At 42.6% G+C, this 15,069-nt stretch overlaps 2 protein-coding genes across 3 annotated transcripts in view; one reads left to right on the top strand and one right to left on the bottom strand.

Moving 5' to 3' along the window:
* The window catches only part of AK8 (adenylate kinase 8), a 72,369-nt gene extending 62,600 nt beyond the window's left edge, over nt 1-9,769 (bottom strand). The window contains exons 1-4 of one of the 2 annotated variants that reach the window (XM_074161177.1): nt 9,665-9,769; nt 6,996-7,080; nt 2,910-2,959; nt 2,076-2,189 (exon numbers count right to left, since the gene is read on the bottom strand). In XM_074161177.1, the coding sequence (XP_074017278.1) occupies nt 2,076-2,189; nt 2,910-2,959; nt 6,996-7,080; nt 9,665-9,742 (327 nt within the window). In that variant the 5' untranslated portion in view covers nt 9,743-9,769. The remainder of the gene's footprint in view (nt 1-2,075; nt 2,190-2,909; nt 2,960-6,995; nt 7,081-9,664) is intronic. The other variant, XM_074161176.1, reaches the window with a different exon arrangement.
* Nucleotides 9,770-10,617: 848 nt separating this feature from the next.
* On the top strand, nt 10,618-14,715 carry SPACA9 (sperm acrosome associated 9). Its single transcript, XM_074161285.1, has 3 exons — nt 10,618-10,761; nt 13,565-13,767; nt 14,331-14,715. Exons 1-3 carry the CDS (start codon nt 10,618-10,620, stop codon nt 14,713-14,715), a joined length of 732 nt encoding a protein of 243 aa, XP_074017386.1.
* The last annotated feature ends 354 nt before the right edge of the window (nt 14,716-15,069 follow it).

A 15,069-nucleotide genomic window follows, 5' to 3' on the forward strand; every position in this document is an offset into this window, starting at 1 on the left:
GGCTCTTGAGATGACAATTTGGCTACATTTTAAGTGACTGTAAAGCTTGCATTGATGTAAAGGAAGCAAGGAGTTCCCTCCCAGTTTTAGGAGTTACATTTGAAGAATCAAACTTGTATAAAAGAACAAAAGAAATGATTTAGGGAAAATGTTCTTCTAGGTTTTAACATCTCAAAACCAAAGGCAAACTGCACAGTACTAAGCACCACCAGATTCTGCTCTTTGGGCACTCCTTACCACCTGATTAGCCTTGACATCTTTGACTTTCATCTTCCACACCATCCATCTTTTTAAATCAAATAAGCCCAAAAGGACACCCTTGAAAGTGCATCTGTATAGTCTGAAATATGTTAATAATTACAGTAATTAAACCAAAGGGAATTTTTGTTTTAAATTCTCCCCCTCTGAGTTGAAATATATGAACCTAGCAAAACAATCTTTAATAATTAGAACAAAGATTTCAAAGAACATATTCTCGATAAGAATCATTTTATCATCCCAGCCAAAAGCAAACCTTTTTGCCAGAAGTTCAGTGGGTTCAATGAACTCTTTCCTCTCAGATCTTTAAGTATATTACTTGAGACATCTCCAAACTTCATTCACTAATTCAGTGTAATAAACATTACCCTATTTTCAGCCTAATTTTCTAAGGAAAAAACATTAATCTATGTATCACACTGTTTACCTTCTCAGCAAATTATGAATCTGTTGGCCAATTCCAATCAAATTTATCAGGGGTGTAGAATTCTTATAGATATGAAATTCCTTCAATTTTTATGAAAACAAGTCAAAAGGAGAAAAAATAAACTCAAACTAGTGGACTTATAAATGTCTATGCTTATAAATATCTTAAGGGCAGGTGTCAAGAGGATGGGGCCAGACTCTTTCCAGTGGTGCCCAGCAACAGAACAGGGGGCAATGGGCACAAACTGGAACACAGGTAATTCCATCTCAACGTGAGGCAGAACTTCTTTACTTTGAGGGTGACAGGGCAGCGGAACAGGCTGCCCAGAGAGGTTGTGGAGTCTCCTCTGGAGACATTCAAAACCCACCTAGATGCATTCCTGTCCAGCCTGCTCTGGGTGACCCTGCTCTGGCAGGGGGTTGGACTAGATGATCTCCAGAGGTCCCTTCCAACTTCTGCCACTCTGTAATTCTGTGAATTGCTAAAGAGAGTCACAGAAAACCAGTCTTCCATTCTATTACTCATAGAACACCTTGACATCTAGAGAAAGGAATCAGCTAAAAGGGCAGGAATCAGAAGCAGAGATGCTTCTCTGTATTCAGGATATTCTTCCAACATATTTTTCCAATCTACTTGTCACTAGCCTTTAATAAGAAGACTACATTGCTGATCAAATCCTCCTGTGAGTCATGACATCTGGAAAAAATGTTCCTTGGACCAACTCCTTTGAATCATAGAATGGTTCGGGTTTGGAGGGACCTTAAAGATCATCTGGTTCCAACCCCCTTGCCTGGGCAGAGACACCTCCCACTAGACCAGGTTGCTCAAAGCCCCATCCAGCCTGGCCTTGAACATCTCCAGGGATGGGGCACCCCTTCCCTCCAGTGTTTCGACCGCTCCACACAGCTCGGTGTCATCAGCAAACTGGCACTCAATCCCACTGTTCCAGAGCATTTTGTACCAAGGAGACCTCAGAGATTAATGCTTATTTTATTGAGATTATCAGACATGGTGAAATAGAAGACACTTTGTTTACTGATATGATGAACCATTCTTTAAATTGTATTGCACACACCTGGACTTCTCTCAATTCTGTTGCTCATGTCTAAGGTTAATGTTTTCAAGACATCCATTACTTCACGTTGTCTTCCTCTCCTGCCCCTATTCTACACCTTGACACATTTTCATCTTTGTTCCTGTCTTATTTTCTAGCAGAGGTTACCCTTCTTATCCAAAAGGCCCTGTACCTACATATACACAAACCAACGTACAAACCACCACAGAATATTTACTCTGATTTGCTCAACTCATAGCAAAGGAAATCATGGGAATGCCATATAATTCCTCTTCTGTGACATGAGAACTACTATTATTATATCCTCTTACACACCTGTTTTCTTTCTTTATATGCCTTTGCTTCCTCCGTCAGCGTTAATATTTCCTTGAATAACAAAGTCTCCTGAGAGATACAAATGGCATCAAAATGTTTACAAAGCCACATTGCCTGAGGGAAGAAGAATAAAAATACAAGTTGAAATATTTGGAAAGAGAATGAAGCATTTTTTCAGAAGGCTGCAGAAAAAGAGTGTTTTTCTAGCCTTTCACTTAAGTATACAGGCTATATGTGTAACTTTAAGCAGTTTCTTATAAAGATGTTCAAGAGTCTGCAACTTTGAATAAGGTTTTTTTCATCTACTGTACTATAACACAGATTTTAAAAAAAAAAAAAGCATTCTTCCTAGCATGCACACACCACCATCATCTGCACTGTCTGCAGTCAGCTTTCTCTGTGGTTCAAAAACAACTTTGATATTTTCAATTAAGCAGTACCAGTGGACATGACAGACAATTGGCCATACAAATGAAGCAATCCACAATATAGGAAGACCACAAACACGTAACTGTGGTACTCCTCCCAGGTTAATTAATCCTGCTAAAAAGCTGGGAAGACAAGGTAGGCAGAATTCTGTTGCATTACAGCAGTATCACTACCACTACCTGAGCGAGTTCTTGCAGAGCTCACTTGAAAATTTCCATTTAACCTGTAGCGTAACACACAGGCGTATCCCTTAGGAATGCCACCCTTCAATTTGTCTTGTGCTCTTCTAGCACTTGGAGAATTCTGAAAATTATTTTGTCAGAATAAAATTGTCACAAGAGCTGAGCTCAGTAGAAAGCGAGAAGGCAAGTGGACAGTATTCAACACTGAAGGTAGTATACTTACAACTGTAGTTTTCCCAGAAGCAGGCGGACCAAGTATGCAGATTCTTGGAGCTATGAAATAAGAATACGTGAATGTCAAGATGCAGAAGAGCAAAAAATGCCACAGTTTCCCACTACGGCATTGCATAATATAAATGTAAACAAAACAAAACAAAAAAATGGCTTCAGTTGGAAATATGCCTGAACGGAGACTTCAGGATTGGGCTCCACTGGGGAAAAAAAGGAAGAACAGTCAGTGCCAGCTGGGTTTTCCTTTAATCTCCATGGTCAATGAGATGAATACTCTGACTAAATATGCCACTTAGAGAGATAAGTATTTAAATTGATTGATATATATATATACACACACACACACACCCCTTACATGGATAGTTCAGTGGATGAACCAGGGACCAAGATACGAACACTTCTTTATCTGGGTTTGACTTTTACTCCCAAAACATTGATTTAGACCTAACACATTTTATGACAAAAAAATATTTTAGCTTGTACATGCAGAACAGGACTATTTAAAAGTGACTATTATCATATTCATAGAATGGTTGAGACTGGACAGGACTTCTTGAGATCGTCTCTTATTTCCCTTACCCAGTATGGTAGTAAGAATACTTTTTACTTTGGCAAAGCTTTTGGCTCTCATCACAAAAAATGCAATTGAAAACTAAATGCATCTAAAAAGTTTCATCTAAATAGGTTGTGTCAGGATTCAGAGAAGATTTAGATATTGCAAAATCAAGCACTTGCTTTCTACTCTTTTTGACAGCTACTTTCAATTTTTCTAGTCATGATTAAAAGTAATTTTCTTTGTCTCTGTATCTTATGTTTCTCTACGGCATGTCCCTCTCCTTTCCCTGAGAGGGCAAGGTGGGAAAAAAGCATCCTAGTTCTGAGGAATTCTTAATCTAATGCGTACAGACAACACAATAGGCATTACTGTAGTAAGCTTCATTGGGAATGAATTACAGGCAAGACAAACAAGAGGAAGTGGAGTAACTCTTAGGAAAGTATTCGGGACTTTTTCCATGAACACACCTTGGGCTGCAATCCCTTGAGCTGTCATTTTATATTAACATCTTTGATGCTTTTCCCCCTACACCTGTGGGGGAAAAACGCAAACCAAAACAGACTATACACAGAAGAGACTGATGACTATTTTCTGAGAGAAACATAGGTCAAAACAGAGGAGGGATCTACTCACCCAAAAACCTCTTCAGCTCTTGATAACCAAGGGAGATACAGTGGCTGATGGCAGCAGACAGGGAAGGATGTGAAATGTATTTTTATGAGGCCTTCCACGCACTTAACAGTTATTGGGCAGGTGCAATTTTTAAACATACATGAAATCCAAATTACAGATTCATCTTTACAAAGTTATCTGACTTGGAAGGTTTAAGAAAAACTCCCCCCTTATTGGTTCTTGCAAGTGCAACAGAACTAGTACACAATGTAGAAAAATACTTTAAAAGGATACATCAGCTGTTTTTATCACCTAATTTCTTTCAAATGTAATGTGATTAAATCCTAGGGTTTTTTTTTTAATCTAACACCTTGAAACTCCAGCCCGGTACTTAGGAATTATTTATAAACAGCGTCATAAAAGAGTGCTCGGGTGCCAACACTAATCAACTTCTTCAAACCACTTCAAAGAAAATCAAAAAACCTTTCCATCCACAGATCCTTTTGAGGTTTAACTAGGAGCATGATTTAAAATTCACAAGAAAACCCTTAGGTATTGAAGCTTTAATACACAGCTTTCTTGGACAAACGTTTGATAAAAAACGAAACATACCATTATATACACCATATCATGCTTTAATATTGCCCAGGGCTACTGTAAATGCTCACTTTGTACTAAATCTGGTTTTCTCTCTGCTTAGTGGCTGGCAGCAGATGGGGCAGTGTAATTCACTGATTTACTCATTTGCACACTTGTAAGACTCCTCTAAAGCATTCTCCCCAAACATATGACACAAGGGCACAACCAGGACACCACTGTATGTAATGTTTAACCCCCTCCAATCAGCAAATAGTCAGTATTTAATACTGGACGTCTGAACCAGCAGCTAAATGAAGTCAGGAAAATCTAGAAAATTACTTTTTCCTTATTAACAAATCATATTTCATTCCGTGTTTAGTCTTGATGAGATGTTACAGGATTTACTCTTCCACGTAAAGTAAGTTTTAACATTCATTTTAGTAGAAACAAAATTAATCCTGGAATAACGCAAAAGAACAGCTGGGCTCACTGAGTTGCATTTAAGCCCAAAAGAGTCTATGATTAATATTAATGCGACAAAATTTGCTTAACTTGTAAGAGAAATCCTTTGTCAAACAGGAAAAGCACATAGTACGTGATGAACATTCTTGCAGAACTTCTTATGTTTCTTCAGAGGTTTTGACTGTAAAGGAAGAACTCACAGAAATGCCACTTGGATCCTGAAAGCCTTTTTTTATTAGCACAAACCAAGATACAATGTACAAAACTAGCGTCTTGGTATATGAAAGAATTATCAGTCTTCATATGGTTCTTTAAGGCTTTTAGAAGGACCACATGAAAGAACAATAGCACAAAGCCTTAAGCACAAAGACTTAGCCACACATTCGACCTACAAAATTTTCAAGACAGTTGTAAGCTATAATCATCATTAGACTTGTTTATATTTTTAAGAGTACTTTAGATCCTATTATTAATTAAAAAGGTTTTCTAACTTCACACCTGGGATAGATGCAATGTTTCCTTTCCACACATCTCTGTTTGAAATTTTCTCTAGGGCTAAAACTGTCTAGCAAGGCAAGATCATGAAAATTCATCGCTTTACTGATGGCTCTAATAAGGTTTTTTTTCTTCTAAATAGTCAGCACCTTCCGCCATGATCAAAAAGTAAAATCAACTCTGCTACAGATTTCTGTTACATTATTTTCTGTATAATTTATTCTTAAAACAACATTTAGGCTTTAATTTTAATTGGAGTTCCTTCCCTTTCTTAATAGGTTTTTCCAGACCAAAAGCAGACAGCATTTCTCCTTTGACAAACAACTGCTGTAGTTCTATCTTTAGCCTCTAAGTACTGAAGTCACGAAATGGAAACCTGCCTAATTTTCTTCAAATAATACTGTGCGGCTTAAGGACAAATGTTAGCCTATGTGAAGAAATTTTATCAGCATTCTATCAAACCACATGAAATTCTTCCACATATTTTCCATGGGTCTATAAAACAGATTGATTTCTCACACTGTCCGCATCACAAAAGGCTGGACATAATTTGCAGGATTTGATTATTATTCTTTTTTATATTTAGCAGCATTTCAATCAACATCCATCTGATCACCACCACCAAGAGCTCACAGTACCTCTAGTGATAATGATTTCATTGATGCTGCAGCAGAACTTTCATAATGGTTTACTATGGTTTTAAAGAAACATCAAAGCAACATGACACCAGCTATCCCTGACAGCTCATGCAGAACAAAAATTATAGTTCAGTTGTGCATATCCAAATATAATCTGCCTAAGGGTGAACAGTTTGTAAATCAAATAATTTGATTGAGTGTACATGCTTTTATTGTGCAGGATACAGACTTCCTATTCAATTTACCAGGTTTTGTTATACATACAAGTAGGCATGCTCACTGTTCCTTCATCTGAGATGCCACTGAGCAGTGGAACTCATTAACAGCAGATAGTAACTAACTAATCAAAAAAACAGAGAATCTGCCAGCCCAGGTAGAATAGGAAACCAAATTTACACCTGACAAAAGGAGTAATTAGCGAGCTTAAAGACAACAGGAAATATCAGATGGGGCACAGAACGCATTAATAATTGATACACTAGAACTCTTTGTTATTCCCTTAGAGGGTTTCATTGTTATAACTGTTAAAGTGCATTTTTTATTAGATTACCCACTAAAAAAAGAAATTAAAAGCATCTTACCTATAACTATTCCAAAACGCGCACCTTTTTCTTTTTTTTTTTCCCCCTCAAGACACAGTCTGAAAAGTTTTATCCATCATTTGCCAACTGAAGCGCAGCTTTCAAACAGCTGTTTACAAATAAGGAATTGAACTATTTATGGTGTTTTCACTTACCATCATCGTTGTTTTGCTTTAAATGGTTTATCATATACTGGATGGGATCATCTGGCTTATGAATTAATAGTTCTTGAAGCATGTTCTGAAAATAAATAGGACAAAGTCAGAGGAAAATTTAACCTAGCTATGCAGTCGTGATATACTGCATTTTTACAGCAATGTTACAATTTTACAGCAATGAGGATCTTAAAGAGTTTATAAATGCTTATTTATTTTCTTAAGCCCCCTCTCAGACAAAATTGAGACTATGAAACCTATTTTAGAGGCTGAAAAACTGAAGTAAAGCATGGTCAGAAAATTGCCAATAATAATAATAAAAAGCCATTTGCTTCAACTTATTTATGATACACAGACACCAGAAAGGTTTGGCTTGGGAAGACTGGTGTTAATAATGGTTGAGTCAGCATTGACAAAAACCGCAGAAGGAGTTTCAAAACCAGAGTCAACTTAAATTAGTATCTCTGTAGGGCAAGTTAAACTTCCTTCTCAAGCACATTCCCACAAGCTTCCGACTAGCCTAGGGGACTGCAGAACAGACAAACCTGCGGAAAACACAAAACCCACAACCAGTCAAAGCCACAAAAGTAGCACATCTCAATTTTGTAACCGCCCTAGTCTTCCTCCAACATGAAAAGTAAAAGGGGAAGAAGGGGAAAAAGGCTTAAAGCATTTCCTTGAATGTCTGTTTTGAAGCCCATTTTCATATTAAATGTTTGAGGTCATATAGGGCCTTGCCTCAGCTCCCACAGATAGCAGTGGGGATCTTCAATGAGGTTCGCAGCTTTACAGGCAGAGAAAGAAATAACACTGAGAAACACTAACTCCATAGATTTTCTTACAAGACATTTCTGCACAGCCAAGAATTCTGCAATTAAACTAAACATCAAATAGCAGCTAATGTTCTGACTTAGATTACCTACTGAAATGCTCACACTGGAATAGGATGTCTTCTTCTAAAAATCAGTCATAACACTTTAATATTTGCAAGTAAATTCCATAAAGTCTTTATATTCCATAAAATTTTATACTCTAACCAATTGATTGTCTTTTATTGGAGTGGTCTATTTTCCTTTTCTGCTTCATCCACTTCATTAGAATAATTAAAACACTCGGTTTTGTTTATAAACTGTTTCACATCCAAGTTCTGATGCTTCAAGGTCTGGGTAGCATATAGCATAACGTATAAAATTTGTATTTTTATTGGAAGTTAATTTAAAAATTATTACTTTCCAGCAACATTTATTTAAACTAAGAAAAACAGAATTTGGCACTACAATTATCAGCAACTTTAAAAATAAAATACCTAGAAAATCTTGTCGTCTTGTGATTCAAAATTGTTCAGGCTGACAATGATTGATACTTTCACTATTTCATGCCCACGTCCTACCTGCACTTCCATGCATGTTTCATTTTATTGAGTTTAATATTACACAAGCAGCTCTGTTAATCTCTGGGGCAGTTCACAGTTTGGGTCTCGGGTTTCATATTTTGGGTTTTGTAAACGTTTAAGTTTAGGACAGTAATTTCAAGCTGTGTTTGTTTTTACCATTATGTTGCTACAATACAATTGAAGCATGAAAAAAAACTCAACACTGTATAAATCCCACAAGCGTTTTATGTAACATGAGGACCTACAGCTGCAATCGATGCCTCATGGCATGCAAAACACGGCGTTTCCATCAGGAAAACCCACAAATACTACGCCACACCGGTCATGCTAAACGGCCTTGAAGTTACATGAAAAAGGAGAGCAGAAATAAGAAAAGGAAAGAAAAATAAGTATGTGTGTGTTTTCCAGTGAGATTTGAAAAAGTAAAAAGGCCTTGTACGTACAAATCTGAGTTATAAGGAGAGTTAGCACCGGAACGCAGAGGGAGTCTCTCCACCAAGTTCTAACAGAACAGCGCCGGCATATTTAGTCCCTCGCACAAACCTCCCCGTGCTCGGCAGAAGGGCTTTTTCCCCACTTACAGAACAAAACGTACCTTTCTCTAAGGCAGGGAAACCAATCTTGCTATTTACTGAAATCACAACGATGTTAGAAGCACGCTTCTTTATTTTTGACACACATCTCCACAGAAAAGCCACGACCGCAGCAGGAACGCACGGAGAAGCAGTTTTAAAGGGGCTGCAGTGTGTCACCTCAGCAGCCCCTGCCTCAAAACCCTTCATCTCGGCTTTTCCCGCTCGAATTTGTTACCGCCGCCCCCTCCTCCCCGTCCAGCCGAGCCTGCCTCGCCTCTCACAGACCCACCACCTTCCCTCCACAGGCTGCCACCTTCTTCCGCAAAAAAAAAACCAAAACAAAAAAAAGACACATATGAACCCCAGTAATCGCCAGGCTATTATTAAAATAAGTTAATTAACGAGGAAAGCCCTCGGCCGGTGCACCTTCCCTCAAACGGGGTCACCCACTCGCCCCTTTCCAAAGGAGCCCGGTCCTGGCCGCTCGGGGAAATGGCGGCGGCGCCGCTGCCCCCGGGACGAGCCGCCCCGGGCTCGGGCCTCCCCGCGGGACACCCGGCCGCCGGCGGAGGCCGTGAGGAAACCGGGTCGCCTTCCCCAGGGCCAGGCCGGCAGTCGCCCCTCACCGCCTCCGCGGGCCCACCAAGGGGGTAGAGGGAGGGAGCCCCGCGGTGCCCCCGGGACGGGCGCAGCCCGTTCACCTGCAGGAGCCGGAAGAGCTCCCGCTCCTCCGCGTAGACGCCCAGCGGCGGCGGCCACGGCCGGGCGGGGGCGTCCATGGCCGCCCCTAGCAACCAGCCCCGCCGCGCGCTGCGTTGCTAAGGAGCGCGTCCTCGCTCCGCGACGCGGGAAGGTCCCGCCCCACTCACCGCCTCCTTAATGGCAGCGGTATGGTAACGTCATCGAGAGGCGACGCCCAGCGCCTCCCGGGCGGCGCGGTTGCCGGGGAGACGGCGGCGCGGTTGCCGGGGCGGCCGGGGGAGCCCGGTCAGCCGCTGCCCGCACCAGCCCCTCTCGGCGGGGCTGCCGGTAGGGAGGGCGGGCGGGAGGACGGGGTCTGGGGGGCTGGCGGGTGTCCGGCCGGCAGGCGGGACGGGGCGGGAGGGCTGGCGGCAGGACCGGGAAACAACAGCCCCCTTGGCAGGCCCGGCCTGGGCGGGCAGGGACAGGGGTGAACAGCGGCCTCGGGCCTCCCCAGCGCCGCCACTGCCTGTACCGCCAGCCGAGCCGGCTTCACTTGGTGTCAGAGTTTTTAGGCCGCTTGGGCAAGAGTTTTACAGTGGTAAGAGAAGCCATGTGTCCCTCCGGCCCTTTCACAGCCGTGTGTTTGATGCATTGCCACATTATGTTTACAATAGACCCACTAGGGTTTATGGCATCTGATTGTCAGTGCTCCCCTCTGGGTTCTCTACCTCTTTTTCCAGCATCATTACTACCTCATTGACTTACTGTCTGGGGCTCTGGGACTGCAGAGCATTGACACAATATATCTTATCTTTTTTTCTTCTTTTTCCTTTTTTTTTTTTTTTTAAAGTTTTTCACTAACTTACGTAATTCCAACTCAGGTGAAAGATAAGAGTTACATGTGGAGAATTGCATCATCAAAGTAGCTTCCTTTCTCTCCTTTTCTCCCAAAATCCAGGAGGGGGAAAACATGAATGAGGCAAAGGAGGCTCTAAGAAACATAGAGCAGAACTACAAGCTCTTCCTGCAGCAGCAGTTTACGTTTATCGGAGCACTGCAGCACACCCGAGAGAACGCACATGACATGATCAGACCTGTGGCAAGCATCAGCCAGGTACAAAGTATTCCGCACAAAGTTCTCTGCTGATGAGAACAGGGACCAACACGGTGCTGTCGCGTACTTGGGTCTAGTTCAGGCATGAATAAATGTTTTCAGTAAGGGAAGATGCTCGAAAACTCTCTAGTAACATTTGGGTTTAACTCCGCAAACCAGTGGCAAAAAAGATTAAGTAGAGGAGAGAAATACTGATGTTAGGTATTCTCATTTGCAGAGAAGAAATTTTATTGCTGAGCATCACTTTATGATTAACACCGTCATTTCGCTGCTGAGGCATAGCCAGAAATACAGGGTACAAGAAAACAATCAAACCAACCCTCCTTCCCCAGCCACACATGGAATCTGTAATCCTTAACTTGTAGTAACCAGCATTCTTGCCTCTTCCCCCTGGTATTGGTGCTGCTGTATCTTTCTATAGTGCTTATTAAAAATAATGGCTGTGTTACAGAGGTAGGATGATGGATTGAGGGCTGAAAGTCCCAAGTGGGCTGGGGGTTTTCTGGGCTGGTAAGTGAATTGTCTAGGAATTTTTATAACCTGGGATGTTTTAAGTAGTGTGAAGAACTTAGACCACTGGCATACAGAAGGGAAAGAAAAATCTAAATAAAATTAGAATTGTGGATGTGAGACAGCAGAACCCAGGCACAAAACCCAGATGGATGCCAAAGCCAGAGTGAAAGCCAAGCTGTTGTTAAGGATTAGGACACAGAAGCGAGCTCCTTGTCTTTTCTAAGGGCTGACTTTCTTTAATATAAGGGCTTTGCTCATAACATTGAAGAGGTTCGAGACAGACCTTCCATTGAACCATTTTTTTCCAAAAATAGGCATTGAGATTTTATATAACATTATGCTGTTTTTTAAAGCGCCAGTATTTCAGTGGTATTGAGCAAGCTTGGACTTGCTTCTTGCCAGGGGGAAACCTCGTAGGTAACGACTGCAGCAATTCCATTGATCCATGGCACCATTTGTGATACAGCAACATGTGACAGCACAGTGGCAAACTATACTGCACTGATAGCCCTGGGGGTACACCACCATGTTACCCCAGGGGGAGGACGGGAAAGGAAAAGAGCAAGTTACTGGGGAGAACAGGGAACAATTGGTGCAGCACATACTGGTGATGCATTGTGCAAAGAAAGTTCACCAGGTACAAAACCAGACATCCATTTTACTTCACTACCATTCTCCTGAATCAGCCCAACTCTATTTTTAATTTTGCATGGGAGGGCACAAGAATGAAAGCAACAAATGCAGAAATATGTGTGCTCTCAGCATACAGCTGACTTTCTTGGGGTATAAACATGGAAACTACAGGAAAAAAAATTATATTGTACCTAGATGGGAACAGAGCAGCTTTTCTAACCCCTAAAAGCTGTACATGGTACCCTTTTTAGTGTTGAGTGATGACATTTCTCAGAGAAAAGAGGAGAGCATAGTGAGGTGGAAAGGTCGAAGAGCATACCACGGTAAGGCAATGGCAACAGCTCCTGAAGACTTCTGGATGGAGTGGGATACAAAATCGAATCCCAAGTGGTTTTGTGAGATGAGCTCCTCAGTCATTGCTTCAGCCAGAGGTTGAAATCGCCCAGCGAGTCCCTGCGCTGCAGAGCCTGGCTGTGGTCGTGACATTGGTCCTGTGCAGGGGCTGTCCGTGATCTCCCCTGGCTGCCGCTCAACTGCCCACCATCAGTGGGGTGATGCAGAGCTGGAGCCCTTGCAAGCTGTTGTTCCTGAAGTCCCTGATTATGCAGGGGCATTAGCTCTCTGTTGTTGATGTGGACAAGAAGAAGTCCTGTTATCCCATTGGTGAACAACCAGGCTAAAACGCTATTCTCTTTAGGACTATTTTTGCTCACAGCAGCAATAAAAAATCCTGCCACTCAGACAGACACAACACTCAGTGAACAGTGTGGAAGGAGGAATCTGTAGTGGAAATGGACCCTTAGGAGCCATTTTTTATTCTTCTTACAAACCTGCTGAGAATTTGCCCAAGCACAGAGCATGGCTTTTCTATATGCAGGAAGTGTACCGATGTTGGAACAGCTACTTCGTTCTTGTCTTGAAATCTTACAGAAAGCACTGAAGATGTGAGAGTCCAGCTATGACTGCCAGCCAGCTGCTCAGTATTTTATATTCTGACCACTCATGTCTGAAGTGCCTGTAATTTCTTTGGAGAAAATACTTAATCTCTTGGCATAACATTTCATCATGCAAAGCCATTTACTCTGAGTAACAAAAATGCTCAAGGCAAATAGGGAATATCATTGCTGTAACAGGTTAGTATGGAGAATTTGGGTTAAATGGGTTTAGTTTGCAGTCATATCTAGTGATGCCAAATAAAGAACCACAAAGAACACGGATGCAAACTCCAAACCATTCCCAGTTTGGTCGCTGCTCTCACCTCCCACCCAGCTTTGCCTCAGCAGAGCTGTGGCAGTGGCAGAGGGTGCTCTGCTCAGAGCAGACAGAAAACTCCCCTCATGCTCAGCCTGTTTCCGCAGCGCTTACAGCAGAGCTGTGGTTTTGGCTGGGTACTCCTACATGTCTTCAAAGGGAGAGGAAGGCTCACTGGTGTGCTGAGGAGCAGATCCATCACCCCAGCCTTCTTCAGGCATGATGAATGACAGGCAAACAGCTCAGGCAGACTCTAGAAGTCTCAATACCTGCTGCTGTATTGCAGTTCCTATAGTGGCTCACACCTGCAGAGTCACATGAGAAAGCAGATTCTCATCATTAACCTAAGCAACTTTGCAGCAGAGTGTAATTTAACATGCATGTCCTCATCTTTCCCCATGTACAGGTACAGTCCTACATGGACCATCACTGTAACAATGCCACAGACAGGCGTATCCTCACCATGTTCCTGAACATCTGTAACGATCTAAGCAAGCTCTGCCACAAGCTGGAAACTGTGCACTCCGGCAACACCGTAACCAATGGCATTTTGGAGAGGTGCAAGCTGCTCCTCAGCCACAGCAATGATCTGAGTGCCATCCGAGCCAAGTAGGTCTCTCCATCACCTTAGTTTCTTTGAGGCAATTGTCAATGCTGGGGGACTGTCACAAGAATGCATATACCCACTTCATCAATTCTGTTACACGACCTTTCTAGCTTTAGGGAAGGTACAAGGTGCTACCCAGTTTACTATTCCAGCTGTTGGGAAAGCGTTGCCAGCCTCCATTCACAAAAAAGGGGGTTGATTGTTTATTCGATCATTTTACTGGTGCACAGAAAGGCACATACAGGCAGGTGAGTATGCTGAAGTCCCATGCAATGCTCAGGCAGTTTACTTCCTCCTTCCTCCTCTTCCTGCTCTGCATGTAGCAGAAATTACTGTAAAGCAAGTGTCTACGTGCTCTTGAACTCTTCAAGGTCTAGCCCAACAGCCAGGATGTTTGGCGTGAGTCATTTAGCAAGATGTAATTCTATCTATGCCTTTTTGTTTTGGGAGAAATGGCTGGCTGTGCATTTCTGCTCTTCCCAGGGGGTCTCTGGGGTGGCCCTGTGAGCTCTCCAGGGTTGTACTGCTGGGACCAGCCTGCCAATTGTTTCCTTCTGTCCCACAGATACCCCCACGATGTTGTGAATCACCTGAGCTGTGATGAAGCAAAGAATCATTATGGAGGTGTGGTAAGCCTCATCCCCATCGTTCTAGACTGCATGAAGGAGTGGGTAGCCCACATTGAGAAGCTGCCACAGCGCACGCTGTATAATGTGAGTGGTAGAAATGCTATCTCTGAGAAGAGGGCACCCCAAGATGCACCAGCTAGGGCAACTACGTCCCAAACGCCACATTCTGGGCACCTTGAGACTCAAATCTCAACTAGTAACAAAGATAATGTACAAGTGCAAGGGAATGAGCATGTCCGGAAGAAGAACCTAAATGACACAGAAAAACACAGTGGGAAACGTAAAGGTCCCTGGAAACCACCAGGCAAACACGCCTTTTAAAGGATCAAGCTTCGTGCATCTTCTGCTTCCCACCTTTAATCAGGTGGCTGATTCAAGACAGTGAAATGAATACTAGAGATTCTGCCTGAGTCTACTTCGTGAAGATTAGCCCTGTGAGCCAGCCTTGCACAGATACATGCCCCCCCCTTGCTGATGTTTCCACTCTCCTACTTAAAGTCGTACCCCAAGAGAAGTAGCTGTAACACTACAGCTGGTCCCTTTGACCAGCGCTGCAGTGAGAGCAGGGGACAGTCAGGAGCAATCAGGTTCTAATCGCTCAGATACGAATCTTGGGCAAGCTACTTGAAACGGGATGTTAACACTTCCCCAGACTCCTTTCTGAGGAGCACTCAC

Source organism: Numenius arquata, chromosome 19 (assembly GCF_964106895.1).
Source record: "Numenius arquata chromosome 19, bNumArq3.hap1.1, whole genome shotgun sequence".
Classification (NCBI taxonomy): domain Eukaryota; kingdom Metazoa; phylum Chordata; class Aves; order Charadriiformes; family Scolopacidae; genus Numenius; species Numenius arquata.